At 28.8% G+C, this 12667-nt stretch overlaps 2 protein-coding genes across 2 annotated transcripts; one reads left to right on the top strand and one right to left on the bottom strand.

The window, feature by feature from the left end:
- The first annotated feature begins 6346 nt into the window (after nt 1–6346).
- LOC123292836 lies at nt 6347–8564 on the top strand. The gene is made up of 3 exons (XM_044873549.1): nt 6347–6462; nt 7748–7897; nt 8506–8564. Exons 1-3 carry the CDS (start codon nt 6363–6365, stop codon nt 8562–8564), a joined length of 309 nt encoding a protein of 102 aa, XP_044729484.1. The 5' UTR covers nt 6347–6362.
- A 1546-nt stretch (nt 8565–10110) lies between these two features.
- On the bottom strand, nt 10111–11364 carry LOC123292837. The gene is made up of 3 exons (XM_044873551.1): nt 11223–11364; nt 10238–10411; nt 10111–10160 (listed from the first exon to the last, which is right to left on the bottom strand). The coding sequence occupies exons 1-3, from the start codon at nt 11335–11337 to the stop codon at nt 10111–10113; spliced, it is 339 nt and encodes a 112-aa protein (XP_044729486.1). The 5' UTR covers nt 11338–11364.
- Between the last annotated feature and the right edge of the window lie 1303 nt (nt 11365–12667).

Genomic DNA, 12667 nt, shown 5'->3' on the forward strand with positions numbered 1-12667 from the left:
CCCAGTGTGTCACTTTACATCCGTGTATTGACCCGGAAACATCAGGGTTTAACACGGATATTTTATAAATCAGATGTCAAATTTAGTTCTATTTAGACTTTTGTGAAAACAATAGATAATCATAAGCATCAGCAGACGGCGGTGTAAAAAATAAAACATTCGTGGAAAAGAAACATCTGTGGGCTTAGGAATTTATTATTGGCATATTCATAAGTGTAACCATAATTATATTTTACCTATGAGTAAAACGATAAAAAACTTTTCAGATAATTTTTCAAAGTCTGGGGGCACTTCCATTTTTTGGAGAGTCATTTTTAGTAATGCTGCAAAAAATCTAAATCCGTATCGTATCGCTAAATGTTTAAAAATATTTTGTAATAAATATTTAAGTTAAATGTTTAAAAATATTTTGTGAAAACAAAAGTTTAAAAAACGCACACAACGACCATATATATACAATGCAAAAAGAAGCTCCCATTGAAATATATGGATGGAATTTTTATTACTCAATGCTTCGTAAAATAGAGTCGTGGTCCGAATCTGTTAGTTACAATAGTATATTATACAGCATCAGAAGATTCAAACATCTAATTCAAGAGAGTAATACATACGTCGGCGCTAGTATTCTAAGGTCTTGTTTGTTCGACTGGACTGGCTTTGCTAGCACAGTAATTTTTTGTTTTTCTGAAATAATCGCGAACCTACTATCAAATGAAAACCTACTACTTATAGCTTACTATTATCATTCAATTTTGGTAAATTTAACTGAAGCTATTGTAATCGAGTAAGGGAAAAAAATTAAGGAATTAACATTGCAAATGCGTAGATAGTTTCTCCAATTACTAGAATATTGAACCTTTCATGTTAATCCGAAATAATTTCAGAAAAGAACAAAAATAAACTAAGAAGTCTAAATGCCATGTTCCCACGCCTCTCCCATGCTAAAAGTGTTTGAAATTTTAATTACAAATGAGCCAACTATACCCTTAAAATTTCTTTATTTTATTATAATTTAAGATAATCAACTCTTCTCTTAAGGCTGCACATTCGTAGTCAAACACTTTGAAAATTAAAATGTTCACAGTGTCGTACAACAGACACGTAGCTTTTTTGAGTATCGGACCAAAGTCGATAGTGTCGGAGAATTGAATATCTTCTTATTAGAATTAGAAAAAAAATATTCATTAACTCCAAGCTTCTTATTCAATTAAAAAATTAAAAATTTGCCAGACCAGGCTTCTCTCAATTGTATCCTTGTCCTTGCTTTGACTTGTTGATACTAAGCACAAATAATGTTCACTGATTCTATACCTATAAATAATTAGCTTTAAAACGTTTTGTAAAAATTAAAAAACAAAACATACCTTAACGAAACTTGGCACTGAAAAAATTAACTCGAAACATATTAAAATACATAAGAAATATTTCAAAAAAGCTTGTTTATACATTATAACAATAATTAATTTAAATAAAGAATTATTTTCCTCACTAATTGTTATTATAATTTATTACTAAATAATTCAATCAATTAATAAATAATAAATTTTATGTTGATAAAAATTTCTTTTTAAATCAAAAATCATCGTAATAAAGTTTATATACTCATTTAATATTAAAACAAGAAAAAAACCTTAATAAATAAAACAAATCTAGTTTTGAATTTTAAAATAATCATATCTATTTAATTAAAGAAGTGGGTGACTGTGAATGCACTGAAAATAATGCATAAAAGCATATCATAATATCATAAACAAAAATAAAGTGGGCTAATAAGACCTTTATATGAATATAGAAAAAAAGATCTGCAGCTTTAAAAGTTACTTACAATTCAACTGGAAAAGATGAAAGGAGAATCAAATTGATAATATTTTCATATCATATTTAGTATGTTTTTCAATACAAATTTTCATTTATCGTGGAATCTAAACTATTCATGTATATGTCGCAGCTAACTTGCTTTATTAGCCTTCCAATTAATAGCCTAGCCTTTTTATTAAACGGCGCCGTTCAAGCAATTTTATTCAGCCGTAGCTTGGGCCATTCATGCAATAGGATGTCCCTTTGACAAAAACAGATAAAAAAAAAGTAAAAAAATTGACATTAGAATTGTTTACATAATTTAAAATATAACATATTGTTATTTGGTAATCATGAGATCAAATAGCTTAACTCAATAACAATGTATGTACACGTGTCAGTTATTAAAATATTAATTTGTCAACGCTATAAGTTAAACTTCATTTGGATCCGCAAAGAACTTTGTTTTTAAAACAAGCAAATCTCTTATTGCGACATTGATTCACAGAATGCTACATTTTTGGAATCAATGGCCTGCCACATACCTACTCTCTCAAAGAAATTGGGCTTTCTGAAACTTCGTCGCCATAGTTTGTATCTGAGTGCCGCTACTCTTGCAATGAAAAGCAGATTTTATACTTAGCTCCAACCTTCTGTCACTATAACCTTTTCCATTGTACTTTTTAAGAAATACCAATAATAGTGTTTCCATATTGACAGTTTGTGGGTTCCAGCGCCAGGTAGCAGAAAGTGAAACTAAATTTAAATAACTAGGTTAGACAAGTTAAACCTTATACATCCAAGTCAATTGAATAGCTGTTTGATTGAATGACTGAACATAGTTTACGCTGCTAGTTAAACGCCGCCGTTTAGTAAAAAGACCGGGCTGTTAATTGATCGGCTACATATGCTAGTTGACTGCGCCATATACACACACTTACAAAAATTAATACACAATAAGACATTACCTTCTAATAAACGATTTGCCGATTCATTGACACTTATTCAAGACTTTACACGTGACCACGAATGTTAAGGTTAAGTTGATAAAAATCATGATCAACAATTTCTCATATAAAATTATCAAAGGACCCTTCAGACTGCTTGTGTAGCTCGCAAAATGGGTCGGGATTCTGATCCAGGAGCAACTAATATCAATTGTTTGCTTTAAAAAGGAATTCTGGCCTACTCCGACAATTTTGCTTCTCGTTTATTTCGAAAATGCATGTTTTTATAATAATAATTTTAATGTGTCTCATTTACATTATGGATCAATAAAAGAATACAAATCTGAAATAGAACAACTCGTCCAAATTTTTATAAATTTTAGGACCGACTTCTATTCAAAAGTCTTCGTAAATCGGATTCCAAAGGCTTTTTATTATTTCAAATTTAATTATAAGATAAAATTACTCACTCATACGCTATTCATAAAGCACATTCAGTTTTCGATTGAAATGAATAGTGATCATACTTTTTTGGAATTAAATCGTTTGTATGTATTTCGAAACTTGAATCAAAATTGACTAAAATTGTTATTCGAAGAAGTCGCGATAATTGTGACTTGCGTCAAGATCAACAGAGTTACGTCAAGATCAACAGAGTCCCTATACTATTGGTAAAAGTAAAGTCATTTTAAATATCTTAAAAAGAACCCCACGCTTTTATACGATAAAATGATTTTATTGAATTTATAGAATTAATTTGCTACCTTTTAGTACAGCTAGTTACAAAAGCGTGTTTCTTAGGTTACGTGTTTCTATTACTTATTTTGTGTTATTTTATTTTTTAGACAATTATTTATTTATCAAAAATTCAGTATAAATATGGTGGGAGCGCAAATAAATGTATATAGTGTCAGATATGGAAATAGTTATTCCTGAAAATCCTGATAAGGATAATAAAATTGACTTATTAAATTATTGTATTGGCATCGGTCTTTGATAAGTATGCCAAATTTCGATTTCATCCAACGTTTTGAAGGGGATCAAATACATGTTCAAATTTTCCGTTACATACTAACATAATAACATACGTATGAACCTAATAAAAGCGTGTTAAAACGGGACTTATCAAGTACTGGGGAATTTCAGGTCCTTGAAGATTCTATAAACTTCATACATGTCCAATGCAGTGTTGCTAACCAATTCCATACCTCTAGGTAGGTATTATTTTCAATATATTGAGATTTTTATTTTGTGGGTGGTTGATAATTTTTGTTTGTTTTTGATACCAGAGCCAAAAATAACTAGTGAAATATTTAAGTACAATGACACAGCAAAAATATGGAATAATTTCAGAAGTAAGCACACCTTAATTTTAATTACCGGTTATATATTTTTACAAACCAAATTATATGTAATTAAATTAAGACATGCCAAATACAGCCTTAAAAGGTCAAACCAATAACTTTCGGTCAAAGCAAATTCACTAGTCGACAAAATTTTTTTCACAGTAATATGGGTCCATTTTTAGAAAGATTTTTGTCAAAATTGCTCAAGCACGTCACGTTTTCGATTTTTGATCCTCAATATGAAAAAAAACATAATTTTTTCTTATATTGAACATTATGTTGAAGCAGGAAGTAGTTTTTCCTCAAAAAATTCTCTCCATCAGAAAGTACAACCCATTCTCCTTTCTAACCCATTTTGAATTTTTTGTTTATGGTGTTTATTTTAAGTCGCTCTAACAACCCAGATCCTTGGCGACTGCACTTAAATACAATATTTGGATAAACTTATAGGTATACAAATTACAGGTGAGAACATTTGGTTTTACAGATATAGGTAACTAAGTTACTGTTCACATATTAGCAGATTAGCTTCATCGATTTTAACAATTTCATCGTTTGGTGGCTATGGCTTTCTTCGTTGGGTGTAGTTGGAAGGAACTGGTGTTTTTCTTCGAAAAATCGACTTATTAGATAATATAATTTACATTTATTATAGGTGTAAATATAATGTTTACTCTATTTATAATGAATAATCAATCATATGTTTTATGGAAAAGGAAAAAATTCATTAGAAAAATTCCAAGTAAAGAGGGTGGCAAGAAGAATGCTTTCCATTTGCATGGGGAAGTTTACTTTAAAGGTATATTGAATGAAGTCCACTTCTTCGTAACATTGAATAGGTTCACGATACAACACGTAGATATCATAAAAGTTTTTATTGGGAAATTTTAACTGTTTATCAGTTATCAGTTTATATGTTAAGATACCGGGTATCTCGTTTTAATAATATTTGGAAAATATCAAGCGATTTTTTAAGACTTCAAGCAAAATAAAACAGGTTTTTGATTGAAATGTCTGATTTGATACCACACAACTTTCTTGCACATTTGTGGATTTAAGGACAGTCAAAATGAATATTTCTAGCAATAGTTAAAATTCAACCATTTTCGTTACCACTACGTACAAAGAAGGGTATGAGCAAAACCTGCATTCTAAAACAGTCCTAAACAATCATTATTCTACAATTATTAGTTTTAAGGTACTTACATATTTATGGAAACCGAAATGGGCATATAACAGTTACGTTGGGAATTGATATTTCTTTAAAGATATCATAAACAAAGCCTATTAACTAGTTTAATATTAATGTATTATTTTGTTCCTTAAAATACATTTAGGATTGCAGCCAAATTCTAAAACTTTGTTTTTAAATTATTGCTACGAACAATATCATGTGTACTAAGGTCACATGTTATTGTTTTTCTAATTTTATATTTTAAATTTAAGGCTAAAAAAACAGTAACGTAATCAAAATATATGTGTTCTCTGTACCTTCAAAATTTAAATTTTTATTGTATATATGATTTATAGCAGGCATGGGCGAGTTATTTTAATTCGAAGTCACCATTGTTATAACTTTATTATGTGTCTCTTTCTCCAAGTCCGCATTGCTCATACAGGAAGAAGCGAAACGGGTATAGGTACGAATCTTCTACCTATCTCAATTTGTCTAAAAGTAATGAAATAGTTAGAAAAAGAATGTTGTCTATCTGTCTTACCTGTATTTTAGTTTGTCACTGGTTAGATTGTCACTGTCTTACTCATATTTTAAGTAAGGAGTCCGAGGGACTTCTGTAAGTCCCATTTGCCCATGCCTGAATTAAGCTTGTTAATAAAAGATGATCAGAATTAAAGAAGACCCATTTCTATTCGTATCGATACGAATTTACGAAGAATACTCTCAATACTTATTGGAGGTATTGGGGAGTTGCGAGAGGTTTTTGAAACCACTTAAGACTCAAGATATCGAAAAACACTGATTAGGCGATTATACCCTATATATAATAGCTATTTTAGAAATTAAATTTTTATTTTATAATAATATTGTAAATAAATTGATTAAAGTCCGAACTAAAATATATAAGTATTTGTAATATCAACTTACATATACAAACTAATCATTAAAAATTTATGAATCGATTATAAGTAACTCGATTATAATCGATATTCCAATAAAATACATTAAAGTAAGAACACCTCAAACATATAAATACTGTAATTTTATTCCATATCAGTACTAAAATAGTAGCCCGCTAGCGACCATAACGGCAATATGTTTACACAAAAATTTGTAGCTCTTTTGTTGTTTACTTTGTGTTGCTATAATTTGTTAATGATTAGTGATGCAAATTGGTCTGAAACTTATGATACGGGTAAGTGTAAATATGATATATTTTTTAATTTTTAATATAGACCAACATTTAATTCCAAAAATGGCTAGAGACGCTGGAATGCCATTTATTTGTTATCTAAAAACTTGATAAATGACTTATAGATAAGGGACTTTTCCAGCAAATTGAAGCGTACAAGACAGCAATAATCTAAAGCAAAATAATCTGGATTTCAAAGCTGTTATCATTGTTCAAGAATCTCTAACCATAATGTCCCGGTTGTTAATCTATGAGATTATCTCAAAATTTAAATCCAAGAAAGTAATTAAAATATGAGAATATTCTGAACCGAGACACCGAGATAGTGATTTAAAAAACACAAAAGGTGTCGTAGCACACCCGGTAGGATCTATGTTCCTTTCGTACAAATAACTGTATTAGTAATTAACTATAAATATTAGTTTTGTGGTACGCTACCTTGCAGGTTTAGTACAATGAGTTTCTTTTAATTGTTATTATTTAATTTTTTCTCTCTCGATACTTTTTACATTTCTGTGCATTATATAAATATTATAGCTATATTTAAATAATATAGCTACTTTAACTCCATACTTTATGAATTACTTGTAATATTAGTTTAAAAAAGACATACTTCTGATTTAGTAGCCAACCCAATATGTGGTTACATTACCCACAATTTAATTAATCAGGATATTTAATATGACATAACATAAAATTTTCTTGTACTTTCTTTAAATTATCTCTATTATGTTTAATTTCTGATAAATCACAACCAATTTTTTTTTAATGAAAAAACATAAATTTTGGACAAAAAATACATGGTCATACTCAAAATTCATGGCAAGCTGAATCGACTTAAAAAAATTTCCTCAGTAACCTACATGTCCAATTTTGGGGTCTATTGCCTCCCAATCAACAAACAAATCATAACGTGCGATAAGGAACATAGTTCCAAAAAATAGAATTATATTATTTGATTCTACTGTGATGTTATTAACATTAAGTTGGTTGCAAAATGTTTTTTAAAAATTTATGTAATATATTAAAAACAACGCAAGACTGATATTCAATGTTGTCTATACATAGTATTTCAACAATTAACTCAGTGAATTGTTTAATTTCACTTGTTTGAAATAAATTTATCATTATATCATATGTATATTTATGAAAATTTTATTGTGATTTCAGTCATTTAAACCATTCATTAATATTTTACTGTAGAGAAATAAATGAATGTTGAAAACGGTTAAAATCGGTTTTATTTCCGATTTTGGTTTATATAATAATAAAAAATTTTTATTTGCAGGAAATGTGGTTCCTGTAGAAAGTGGCTTACATATACGATACGAGGCCACTCGACCAATATCATTCTTAAGTTTAATATGGAAAGGACTTTGGTTTGTACCAACTTTAATTCTGTCTAAGTTAGGTTTGGTTTCTGAGCATAAAGTGTCAGGTGAGTTCTATCAAAATATGAAGGAATCATTTAAAAACTGTTGATATAGGTATAAGGCCAGCATTTATTTTTTGGTGATCATTAACAAATAATATGCGGTATGCTTAGGGTAGTGAGTTCGATTCCCGCCGTCGCAACAAAATTAATTTTATTAATAGTTGTGTAGTGCATGATATATGCATGAAGGAGGTGCACTCAGCATCTGAAATTGAGAAGCTGATAAATGAAATTATCAGCGAAAAGGTGGTAAAACACATATATGGTAGCACAATAGCTCTATAGCCTAAGTGTATCCTTCGTGGACGGCCAATATAACCTAACCTAACCTAACCTAACAAACAAGCCAAAACGTAGTCCTCAAATGATCCAACAACAATGAGCAACGAGATATGAGCAAGGACTTTATTGCAAAAGTCGTTCAATATAAACTTAAAATTTATAATAACCGTTCTTGCTTAATTTTGACGGACTGCCTAGGAACTACGGCTACATAAATTTTTAAACTGTTGCAAATAGTTCAAAAAATTTTACATTGGCCTTAATTGTACATACCTAATATAGAAATATTTGTAAGTTACTTTACGTAATTTATTTTGTTTATGTTACAGAATTATCATCGTCTTTCATTACGTATGGAATAGAAACACTTAGAAGATTTTTATCATAAAACGTTGATGAATTACAGAGAATTGAAGTATTTATATTTGCATAAATAATAAAAATTGCTCTTATCTGAAATAATTTTTTTCTTTATATTTGATTCTTTTATCTATTTCAGCAATTTTCCCTCGAAAAGCTCGAAATTTAATTATTCAAAAATAACAAAAAGTGTGATTTTTTCTTAAAAAAATTTATCTGGATTATATGAACGGCCGGGAAAAGCCACCCGGCATCATAAAATGTCCTTTTCAAGATGCAAGGTGTAGAAGTTTTGGATGAAAACGGATATTTTTATTAATAGTGCCGCAAAACACCTATTTAGAAAAATTGAAAAATTGACAGTATAAGTTAAAGATCCTAGAAGATTTAACCCCGTTTCGAGATAACAAGACGCCTCATATGCTATGTCCTAAATTTTCCAGTTTTCTAAATAACTATATTGGCAATATTCACAGTTATCTTATTTTATTCTAGAATTTCCGCCTCTTTTTCGGTTATAAAAGCAGTAAGGAATTATTTTAGCTTTTAAAAGGAATCATGATGTTATTATTTCGGCAACCTTTTCACTTTTGAATAGTAATTTTTCGAGTTGTTTGTGCATGAAATATCTTAGATAATTACAAAATAATTTGTGTAACCTGCAGTTAAAAGGCAAGAAGTCTATAGGGCTTGTATGGTTGCAATAATTTTGTATTTACTTAACATAATTTGTATTTAAAACAAAACCTTTTAAAACAATATTAAAATTTAAGTTTTGCATTTATATTGCAAAATGGGCTTCAAATGATATATTTATTTTGAAACCTTCTAAATATACCACATTACCAAGCAAAATATCTATCAACGTAAAAAAATCTGTAGAGTGAATATCAGAGGCCTCTTTTAAAAAACATAGCCTCTTGAGGTCAGACAAGATCATCAGTAAAAAAACAGTGTAGCTATTGTCATAAAACTTTGTCAGAAGTTATAAATAGTAAAATTTACTTTCTAATATTTCGATTTATTGGTATTATTCACTAATAAATTTATTACTAAAACTTGAATATACAGGTTGTTTACTTAAGTATGGAAAACATTTTTATTGTAAGGTTTACGAAAAAAGTTATTCTTTATGAAAACCTCTGCTTTCAAAAATATTAACATTTAGCTATTCGCTTTTGGATTCGAATGTACAGGACAGCTAGACACAAATCTCAGGGAGTCTTTTATTTTATTATTATTCCTACTTTGCAAGAAGGTAAATATAAATATCATAAACTTTCAGCTGACAGAGGAATTAAAATGTACCAGTCCCAGAACTTGCATACAAGTTTTACGCTTGTTGCAATTAAGTTCAAAAATTGATGATAGCCTTATACCTACCTATAAAAGAGTCAAAAATATGTAATTTTCAATGCAATCAGGAATAAATAAGAAATATCCTATTCATTAAGCGGACTATTTTATCTGGGTTGTATAAAATAATTTTCAAGTTTTTCTGTAATAAGTTTTTTATTAAAATACAATAACAGAACAAAATTCTTGATAATCAATTAATATCAATGAGCAACATCTCAAACAGCAACCTTATCTTTTCCAAATGAAATGAAAACTGATGCTAATTCTGTAACATAAAAATCATTTCTTAATTCCATGAAATCAAACAATATCTATCGAAAAACTGAAATAATATTTTAGTACCTGCAACCCTACTCTCTGAGACCAAACCAATTCTCGAAAGAATTATTGTTGGAATTAGGCATATGGCTCTCCATATTAATGATATTAATAAGGGGCGTTTTGTCTGTTGTGGCTTGATGACCACATGGTGTTCTTGTGAAGCCTGAGTAACAATAGTCGTACCATCAGTTGTTTCTAAAATCCAAGATATTATTAATATATATAAATTTTTTTTTTAAATCATTATAGGTATACATAAAAGAGTAACTAACTAACTGACTGGCGTATCAACGCACATCCTAAACTCCTGTGAATAAGGTCGTGAAAATTTGCATGTGATTTTCTTTATTTGGTATGAATGTTTCTTATAGAATATTAGTGGATAAATAAGGAATACTTTTATTTAAAAAAAAATCAGTAGCCTATGTTTTTTAAGTTGAAATTACCCAGCAAATCTGGTAGAAGATATTTATAGTTTAAGATAAATGACCATTTGAAAAATTCACTTATCATTATTGTGAATTTACAGTTTAATTAAATATAGGATCCTAGGTTGGAAATGTGAGTTTTAAAAGAGTATAACAAAAAATTTCCGAGTCACAAGGGTCACTAAAAAATTTTTAGATTTGCAGATATTTTATCCAAATTTCCAAAATTCATATAATATTTCCGTATAACACAAAAATTAATAGTAGTTATAGTTCCGGGCTGATCAGCGGTGAGTCTAGCCTAGTTATTCAAATAGAATTTTTTTCATGACATCGTTTTTGAAATTTTGTTATCCCTTGTTGCACATTTTAATACTGTTTTGGAACTTCACATGCACATTTTAATACTGTTTTGGAACTTTGGAAAACTTAAATGTGGAATTTTTCCATTTTTGAAAATTATTGTTCTCGAAAACGATTAACTTTGAAGATAAAACTTAAACACTTATTTGAAATGAAATTACAAAATTTTGTTGGGCTAAATTAATAATTAAGTACATTTCAAAGTTTTGGCTCACCTTTAATGTTACGTTGATTCTGCTCTATATTTGTCGGCAAAATTCCAACAGCATTAACTATAAAACCATAATAACAAAATGTAAATAATAAACTTATAATAAATTTTGGAAACATTTTGTGATTTCGGTCGCTACCTGATCACTAATGTGACCAATTTATTAAGATATTGTATAAAATTACAGTATTTATAATATGTTTAAAAGTGATTGGCGTATTATTGCCACTTATTTTTAATAAAATATTAAATATCGGTTATAATCGAATTATAATCAGTTTAAGAATTTTTAATAATTTCTTGTTTCAATTTATATAAGAGGCCACCTTAGTAAACTCTCCCTGAGAGTTTTATAGTTAAGGAGCCAATATGCATTTGTGTTTGTATATAAACATCCTAATTGTCTGATGGTTATCAACCTACCTATTAGATGTTTAGAATATTTACACAGAAATGCAGGTCAGGGCCTTAACTAATTGAGATTTAAAATTTTTGAAATTTAAAATTTTTTACAAAGTTTTTATGAGAATCAGTAGTCGATCAAATTTTCCTCACACTCGAAAACTTTTACCCGGAACTAAACTAAATCTATATAAAAAAAACCTTAATAGATAAAGCAACACTTTAAATTAGATGTTCCTTAAGAGTTCATTCGTCAATATTATAAATAGAGAAAAAAGAAGATAATACAAGAGTTTAAATGATTTTGAATGGTTTAAAAAAGAAATCCTTAAGCCTTTCTTATTACAACTATATCCTACATCATATTTCTATACGCATTAAAAAAAATGTAACAGACAAGATACTTCAAAATTAGTGTTATTAAATTTAACTACTTATGAGAAAAACTTGAAATATTTTAAAATACAAATTTTACCCTTTTTTTACCCATTTTTAAACCCTTACAGTAATGTTTGATATTTGATTTCAGCAACAAAAAGATGATGATCCTAATTCGTAAAACCAATATCGTTTTTTAAATGAAAATCAGTTCAGACGTTTAAAAGTTGTGAATTCGTTTATTTGGGGTTTAACAAACTTCATAAAGTTTTCTAGATACTTCTACTTAATGCTTAATTATTTAATCAACCTTGATATGCAGCACTGGCTCCAGATATCTAACGAATAAGAAAGTCAATTATATATAGGAGGTCCGAAAAAAATATTATCTTGTCCGTATTATACAATTTATTTAGTGCGTGTAATACAATGGATGTTTTAACTGTCTGTGGGAGTTGTTATGCATTGTGATAATTGTGATAGACCAAACGAAAAACAGTTTACACGATTACGTTCTGCATAAATAAAAACGCAAAAACCACTACAGGGCTATCTGTAGAAGAAAAAGTAAGTTTCTTATATTAGGCGAACGAAAATTCGTACGATCATCGCACGAAAATTACTGTATTATAGTCATTTCATCGCTACGGGTTTTACACTCCAACATAT

This window comes from Chrysoperla carnea, chromosome 2 (genome assembly GCF_905475395.1).
Source record: "Chrysoperla carnea chromosome 2, inChrCarn1.1, whole genome shotgun sequence".
Taxonomy (NCBI): domain Eukaryota; kingdom Metazoa; phylum Arthropoda; class Insecta; order Neuroptera; family Chrysopidae; genus Chrysoperla; species Chrysoperla carnea.

Excerpts from the sequence above, each read along its gene's own strand:
- LOC123292836 (XM_044873549.1), top strand. The coding sequence starts at position 6,363 with ATGTTTACACAAAAATTTGTAGCTCTTTTGTTGTTTACTTTGTGTTGC. Across the intron at positions 6,463-7,747 it reads GTCTGAAACTTATGATACGG|GAAATGTGGTTCCTGTAGAA; the intron begins GTAAGTGTAAAT and ends TTTTATTTGCAG. Across the intron at positions 7,898-8,505 it reads TTCTGAGCATAAAGTGTCAG|AATTATCATCGTCTTTCATT; the intron begins GTGAGTTCTATC and ends TTTATGTTACAG.
- LOC123292837 (XM_044873551.1), bottom strand. The coding sequence starts at position 11,337 with ATGTTTCCAAAATTTATTATAAGTTTATTATTTACATTTTGTTATTAT. Across the intron at positions 10,412-11,222 it reads GAATCAACGTAACATTAAAG|AAACAACTGATGGTACGACT; the intron begins GTGAGCCAAAAC and ends CTTGGATTTTAG. Across the intron at positions 10,161-10,237 it reads CTCAGAGAGTAGGGTTGCAG|AATTAGCATCAGTTTTCATT; the intron begins GTACTAAAATAT and ends TTTATGTTACAG.